The sequence below is a fragment of the Tigriopus californicus genome, chromosome 3 (assembly GCF_007210705.1).
Source record: "Tigriopus californicus strain San Diego chromosome 3, Tcal_SD_v2.1, whole genome shotgun sequence".
NCBI lineage: Eukaryota > Metazoa > Arthropoda > Copepoda > Harpacticoida > Harpacticidae > Tigriopus > Tigriopus californicus.
The window spans coordinates 12,939,856-12,947,969 of NC_081442.1; the positions used below are offsets into that span (position 1 = coordinate 12,939,856).

The 8,114-nt window shown below is 42.9% G+C and overlaps 2 protein-coding genes across 6 annotated transcripts in view; both read left to right on the forward strand.

Moving 5' to 3' along the window:
• LOC131877915 (cGMP-dependent 3',5'-cyclic phosphodiesterase-like) overlaps nt 1-3,972 on the forward strand; it is a 22,778-nt gene extending 18,806 nt beyond the window's left edge. For all 5 annotated transcript variants that reach the window (XM_059223755.1, XM_059223753.1, XM_059223754.1 and 2 more), the window contains 5 exons: nt 387-545; nt 1,081-1,334; nt 1,994-2,163; nt 2,256-2,401; nt 3,642-3,972. In XM_059223755.1, coding sequence (XP_059079738.1) covers nt 387-545; nt 1,081-1,334; nt 1,994-2,163; nt 2,256-2,401; nt 3,642-3,834 — 922 coding nt within the window. In that variant the 3' untranslated portion in view covers nt 3,835-3,972. The remainder of the gene's footprint in view (nt 1-386; nt 546-1,080; nt 1,335-1,993; nt 2,164-2,255; nt 2,402-3,641) is intronic.
• Nucleotides 3,973-5,130: 1,158 nt separating this feature from the next.
• LOC131878361 (uncharacterized) lies at nt 5,131-6,159 on the forward strand (the record flags this gene model as incomplete). The annotated part of the gene is given in 1 exon segment (XM_059224309.1): nt 5,131-6,159. A coding segment is annotated over 1 exon segment (894 nt). The 3' UTR covers nt 6,053-6,159.
• Between the last annotated feature and the right edge of the window lie 1,955 nt (nt 6,160-8,114).

An 8,114-nucleotide genomic window follows, 5' to 3' on the forward strand; every position in this document is an offset into this window, starting at 1 on the left:
AACTAAGTTTTCGAAAATCTACTACCTAGAAATTAGAAACTTAACAAAGTGGAATTCCATATGATCCATCAAAATTGTAGTTTTTAAATGGTTCACTTTTCACCCGTTATATCTTGTTACGAGAGAAGTTCATGTTTTGTGATATTTGAGACAAGATATAACGGATGAAACTGAAGCATTTAAACTCCAATTGTAATGGATTATATGCAATTCTGTTTCAATAACTGTCTAATTTCTAGGAAGTAACTTTTTGAAAACTTAGTTCTCATATATTTCCAGATTATCCAGATTATCACGCTACCTAGAAGACATATTTAGGAAATGTTTGGGCACATTATCCATCCCTGTTTTCATGCATTTATATGATATTCATGATATCTTTTAAGGTTTCGCATCAGCAATGACAATCTGGCCCGCTTCATTCTGATGGTTCGTCGAGGTTATCGTGACCCGCCCTATCACAATTGGATGCACGCCTTCTCTGTGGCTCATTTCTGCTTCCTTCTGGTTCAAAATCTAAGATTGGCCGAACAAAAACTGATCAGGTGGGACATCGAGGAACGTTTTTGACGCATAATATGGTCTGTACTGAGTACCAGATGCCAAGAACTTTTGGGAGTCTTTATTGCCCGACTGGTCAGGGCTGCCAAACGACATGTTCTACGAGTCATTAATTCTTATTTTCCCATTCACACTGACCTATTTCTGAACTTGGGGAAACTTGGGCGTTCCAATTTCGAAGCGCCTAATCCTTCGGCCTTAACACGGTAACGAGTTGGAAAAGACAGACCCTCGAGATCAATATTTGATATCGGGTTCAAACCCGAGTACTTCTTTCTCTACATGATATCGGTTCCCCCAAGAGTTGATCTCATTTCTGAATATATTACTGACTCTCTAAGGCTCGAAAGATGAGCGAGTGTAGGCTTAGGCATAGATTTTGCATTTTCATTAATCTTCAGCTTCATTCTGATGTGCCGGTCTATTGTTCCGTTAAAGTGGATTTTTGGGGGCATACAATGGTCAAACGTGAGTTTGAAAGGTTCCCTGGATCTGGAAAATGTGATCCATTTCTTTCAGCGACCTCGAGTGCCTTGCCCTATTCATGGCTTGTCTTTGTCACGACCTCGATCATCGTGGAACCAATAACAATTTCCAAGTCACTTCCAATTCGGTCTTGGCTGCTCTGTACTCCTCCGAAGGGAGCGTCATGGAGCGCCACCATTTTGCCCAAGCCATGTGCATTCTCAACACTGAAGGTTGCAACATCTTGGAATCCTTGAACCAAAAGGAGTACATGCAATGTCTGGACCTGCTCCGGGATATCATTCTGGGTGAGCTTTTTACGACTTCCTCGGCTAAATATAAAGAAGGACCCCATTTGGAGATAGAGTTAGTTCTGTTCCTACCACGGCGAGCAAGGACGAGGGGTAGACTAAAAATAGAACTTTGGGGGAGCTCAAGAGGCACATTTGTTTGGATTGTATCCGTTGTTGGAAAAAATGTATATAGTAGACTCTCACAAAGACCGCCCAACTTACTGCGGAACCGGGATTAAGTATCGACATTTGTTTGCTTTGCAGCTCAGGGCCAAAACTGGCCGCACTCTAACCAGTAAAGTATGAGTAGTAGATTTATTGAAGCTCGATCTCGGACCCAATTTTTGAGCTGGAACAAGTCTTTCAGTTTCGGCTATAATGGATGATTATATTTTTAGATATCTTGGCTCACTGGTATTTTTTTTGCCTTTTCAATAGAAGCATAACTTCGTCAGTAAGTTTTAAGGCTTCCCCTGATATTGGAACCAAGTTTCAGTGCTTGGTCCCATCCATCCGAGAGAACTCTCTAAATGGCTTTTGTTTGACTTGCTGCGAACAATGGAACAATAGGGACCCAAGAGAGACAAGTAGACAAATGAGTTGGAGAGCGAGAAGCGATCATAAATGGACTTGAGTTCCACCAGAGATCTGAAGACCTTTTTCGAATCTTTCAGCGACGGATTTAGCCCAACATCTTCGAATTAAGAATGAGCTCAAGGTTATGGTTTCCCAAGGCTACAATCCCCATCAGGAACGACATCACGAATTGCTCTTATCTCTTTTGATGACGGCGTGTGATTTGTCGGACCAAGCCAAGGATTGGCCCAACTCCAAAAACATTGCTGTAAGCCAACCAACATGGTGGAAATTATGCCCAAAGCTGGTCCCCATTCCTTCCATGGATCTGTTCCCATGTGCTATTTCTCTCTTCTCCAGGAATGCGTCTACTCGGAGTTTTTCTCTCAAGGAGACCTTGAAAAGGCCATGGGCAATAAACCTCAGGAAATGATGGACCGTGATAGAGCGTACATTCCAACGTTGCAAATCGAATTCTTGGACCACATCGCCCTACCTGTTTACCAGTGAGTTATCCCATCTAGGAGAATTAAGAGACAAACTTAGTAAGGTGTTTCAAGTTTCAAACTGAAACGTGAAGGATTTTAAACAAAACGTAATGAAATTTAAAGTGAGGCAAATTTCAATTCATGATTTGTTCCCAAATCGAAAGGCTGTAAGTTTGAAGGTTTCAGAGTCTTTTATATACCATGGAGCGTTTAAGAAGACAAGACTTATTGAAAAAATAGCTTAATAAAAAGTATAATTCAAGACACAAGTGAACACTTGAGCAAATGCAATTTTGATTCGTAAATATTTTTTTCATATCTTACCAGGAAAATCTGTCGAAAGATTCTCCTTCTTTTTGGGGAACTTCCTTTTTGCTTCTGGGAATGACATTTCTGGCTCTTCAAGACGAAAATTTTATCTTTACTTACATTCCGAAAATTCCGAAAAAGTTTTAGTTTGCGTATTTAACTAACCCTTGAATCAGGAATATTGATCAAAAACTTGCCAAAGTCTAACTACGGTCACTACAATTAGCCGTAAAGTATGCTTTGGGACAAATATCATGAATGTTTTTGAAAACGTGCCATATCCGATTCTTATCGCACTTTCGTTGAATAAGGTAAACTGAAAAGCGTGAAGTTGAATTAACTCTCAACTTAAACTTTCCAAGATAAAACTGACCTGTCGTTCGAAGGGACATAAATGATTTCAAGAATGTCTAGCAAGCCTCAATTGAAGAAATCAATTGAAACCGTTCTTCTCATTTCGGCTCACTTTAGAGTTATGGTCAAACTTTGACAAAAAATGTTGTTCGAATGTCGGGCAGAAATTCGAGAGAGTTGCACACAGCGTTTTTCTTCCCAATGCCTTGGTTCAACACTTTCGAGCAATCCAACCCGTCAAATTTCTGCTCCAAGGGAAAACAACATATTTTGTCAGAGTATGGCTTATGAGCAACATGTCCAGCCCTTTCAAATTTTTCGTGATTTTCATATTTTTTCTGGACTTTCTCACCGCTTCTGGCAATGGTAATTCGATAATTGTCATTTCTATTCCCTAGTCCATACAACCCACTTTTATCGTTTCACCAACCAATATCAAGATAATGGCCTGGTGAAACCTCAAAACGCTAACATTGACGCGTTAGATTAATATCTCAAGAAAAACAATTCGTACCTAAACTCATAGGCTTTTGCTCTTCCTGAATTATCTTTTGGAAATGTGTGGTCCAAACCATCTCGCTTCCCTTTGTTTCAGCGACCTCAAATCTTTGTTCCCCGAGGCCAGTTTACCGTACAAATCGGTCTCCACTAACCGTGTATGTTGGGGTCGTGCTCACGAGCTTCTGCAGAAACGCGGCCATATTGGAATAACGGGCAACGTCAAAGACATCTTCAGAGACAAAAGCATGGACAAAGAAATCCACGAATTGGCCAATTCATTGGAATAAAAGCCCCCACGTGTCCGAGGATTGGAAGATGTTGGGCTTGTACCGTAAACCCGTCTGTTTGAGAGATTGCAAGTGACTCTAAATGTGCAATGAGAAAGTATTTATTTTCATGGAAAATATATCAAGAATACCACGCGCCATGCTCGCAAGTATATTCGTTCTCAACTACGCAACCTCATCAAGATCAAATGGAACGAAACATTACCTCGTTTCATTTTGTTGTTCCTCACCTCAATTGGTTGTAAAATGATGCTTTTTCCAACACTATATTTTGTGCAAATGATCATCTCATTGAAGGTTTTGATGCATTTCAGTCATCACATGTTCCAATCATCTTTGAGGCTGAACCAAATAGGTCATGGTTCTCAACGACCACATTATTTTGTTTCGTCTTCATATAACAGGGACTTGAAAGAAGAATCCAATAACACATTAAATATGTCTAAGTTCGACTTGTTCCAACGTAAAAGAAAGAGGAGACACACGATGGACCCTTTCCATGGTTGGATCCAATTCATTCGAAAGGGAGGAGGGCGAGTTAGTTGCTGCTGAGGAGCACTCACACATTAGTATTACGTCAGTGGGCCTCGAACTTTCTATTCCGACCAGACACTGTCAAAAAACTTGTAACCATTTGAATATGAATATTTTAAAGAAGAGTATCGATTTCAACATCCTTGTGGATATGTTGCTTTATTTCATGGTAGACGTTAGTTTTTAAATGCAGTTAAATGGGTAAAATAGGTTTAAATATTTGAAAGTGAATTGGCACGCCTCAATTGAATTGGTTCGTTTCCATCATCCCACTACTCACACATTGGAAGTGTTCCATGGAGACCGGATATAACAGATTATCGAGCACTAGATGAAAAAATTATAGCCTTTAAGTTACACATTATACAAATTCATGGTTCAATATGGTTGCAGTTATGTTCCCATACGGTAGATTTAAATGCTGGCCTTATGTGACCCCAAAAAGTGGTTGTTTTTGACAATAAGAATTATCTTTAATTCTACCTTGACAGCGCATTCATTGATGCATGCACGTATTCATAGAAAAAGGTGTTGCTCGAGAAATAAGGGGGTTGTTGGGTATGGAAACCGCTGGTTTTCTTGATTGCTTTGCATGCTTGGCACACGCCTTGGAAGCGTGGAACCAGCCAACTAGACTGCCAACGTCGACGTTTCCTTCCGTTTTAGTAGATTGGATACCTTGCGAGGAGAAGCACCTTGCATGTGAGGTTCATTGTCCCAAATGTAATGTAGGTAAAAACGAGTAGATTTAACACAGAGATCGTGTTAAAGTAATGTGCTGAACACAAGGATGAGTGAGGCAGTTAAAAGTCGCACAGCGCCTAAAGACAACTTGGACAAAGTGGGGAAGGATCATGCAACCAGAGGGGGAGCCGAATACCTGCAAGATGTTCTTGGTGACGTGTTAGCTGGTGCTCTGTCCTCGGTGGCACGGGAACGGCCACCTGATCCAATCCAATTTGTGGCCAATTACTTGTACAAGGTTCGACAAGAACAACTACATGCCGACGAGGGCGAAAGGCAAAGCGAGGATGAAGACAGTGGGCATTTTGAAGATCAAGAAGCTCCTTCAAATAAGAGCTCCTCAACGGGTTCCACTTTGGAGTTAGGAGGAAGAGGGTGGAAGTCGGTCAAATCTTCAGGGGCTCAGGCTAGATCCGTTCATTCCAAGCACAGTCAACTCACCAAGGGACCATCCACGTCGTCCTCAACAGAGGGTGCTCCTTATTCACGCCATCACCACCATCGGCGGCATCATCACACCCGCCAAAGGTCAAGACGTAGACGCACAGCGCAAAGCGAGCCCGCTCACTCTGTTACCTCTCCTGCGTCTTTAACCTACAACCCCAAGAAGCGGGACGAGAGCGGACCGCGCTCGCGTAGCCTGACCGGCCCACGCATTTATGAAAAGAATGACCCTCGTCGGATGTACAGTAAAAAGGTGCCCATTGCTGCGCTTGAAGGAGCGGAATATCGCAAACGCCGCGGTCTGCGCCTGCCTCCAATGATAGACTCTCCAACGGTCAACTCAGAAATTGAGGACGTCAATTATGACATCAAAGGCAAGGCCAAGCCTAAACAACTCCAGCCCATGGATTACATGGACCGTTTTGATTGGCAGCGTCACTTGAAAAAGAACAAAAAACTCATGAAAGAGAATCGAATCATCAACAACATGATCTAGGCCCTTGTAGCAGGCCTCGCCAGAGGCAAATGCAATAACAACTTGACTCGCTCCATGTTGCGCTGTGCCTTACCACATCATGGTGGTCAATAATTCATTATCATTTGCGGATTCGNCACCTTGCATGTGAGGTTCATTGTCCCAAATGTAATGTAGGTAAAAACGAGTAGATTTAACACAGAGATCGTGTTAAAGTAATGTGCTGAACACAAGGATGAGTGAGGCAGTTAAAAGTCGCACAGCGCCTAAAGACAACTTGGACAAAGTGGGGAAGGATCATGCAACCAGAGGGGGAGCCGAATACCTGCAAGATGTTCTTGGTGACGTGTTAGCTGGTGCTCTGTCCTCGGTGGCACGGGAACGGCCACCTGATCCAATCCAATTTGTGGCCAATTACTTGTACAAGGTTCGACAAGAACAACTACATGCCGACGAGGGCGAAAGGCAAAGCGAGGATGAAGACAGTGGGCATTTTGAAGATCAAGAAGCTCCTTCAAATAAGAGCTCCTCAACGGGTTCCACTTTGGAGTTAGGAGGAAGAGGGTGGAAGTCGGTCAAATCTTCAGGGGCTCAGGCTAGATCCGTTCATTCCAAGCACAGTCAACTCACCAAGGGACCATCCACGTCGTCCTCAACAGAGGGTGCTCCTTATTCACGCCATCACCACCATCGGCGGCATCATCACACCCGCCAAAGGTCAAGACGTAGACGCACAGCGCAAAGCGAGCCCGCTCACTCTGTTACCTCTCCTGCGTCTTTAACCTACAACCCCAAGAAGCGGGACGAGAGCGGACCGCGCTCGCGTAGCCTGACCGGCCCACGCATTTATGAAAAGAATGACCCTCGTCGGATGTACAGTAAAAAGGTGCCCATTGCTGCGCTTGAAGGAGCGGAATATCGCAAACGCCGCGGTCTGCGCCTGCCTCCAATGATAGACTCTCCAACGGTCAACTCAGAAATTGAGGACGTCAATTATGACATCAAAGGCAAGGCCAAGCCTAAACAACTCCAGCCCATGGATTACATGGACCGTTTTGATTGGCAGCGTCACTTGAAAAAGAACAAAAAACTCATGAAAGAGAATCGAATCATCAACAACATGATCTAGGCCCTTGTAGCAGGCCTCGCCAGAGGCAAATGCAATAACAACTTGACTCGCTCCATGTTGCGCTGTGCCTTACCACATCATGGTGGTCAATAATTCATTATCATTTGCGGATTCACTTTTTTCTACTTCCCAAAACTCGATTTCAGACGCACTCAAGCTCCAACTACTGAATACAAGAGGTGGAACAAAAGGGAACGCCGCAGAGTCTTTATGGTGCTAGACGGCACAAAATTTGGTGAATATATGTGACAGGGAGACTACTGTTCCGAACAACTAAATAATGCACACCAATATTGGAGCCGGGCGAGAGGAAGGTCCATTGGAGCAATGGAAACTGGTGGCTTTAATTGCAACTTAGTCTTCAAAAATTTAAATGACTTTTGGGTCGACCCCAACCCATGCTCCTCTCAGTGAACAGTTTTACGATTAAAGAGGGATCTTGACATTCTACGATAACATAAGCATAACATGGTTCCATTGTGTTTAGTCGAAAGAAGTAAATCTCTATATTTTAATACTTCCGAGGTTATTCTTTCTTATCCTCCTCAAAAACGACTGGGTTTACGTTTCGTGTTTCATTGTTGCCGAATAACCTAACATGCCATTTCTCAAGGGCTTTTCATTGAACACGATTAAGTATTCCATTAGGAAAGATCGGTTGAGAAAAGAGAGAACGAATAAGTATAGCCTAGAAGGTCAGACCATACCCGAACGTCTTTTACTCTTTTGCAATCTCAAAAGGGAAAATCAAACAGTCTGTATGGCCCTTTGAGGTCGATCGTAAAGCCATTAGCGAAGACGAGGATTTGGCTAACATGCCTGAAGATCAGGTCTGAATCGTGCTTTCAATTCCAAAGAGTTTAGTAGTAACAGCTCTTTGCTCTAAAAAGGGGTATGTTGAAATTGGCGGGGCTAGTAAAACTGGGCTTGTACAGTAATAACAAATTAATCTCC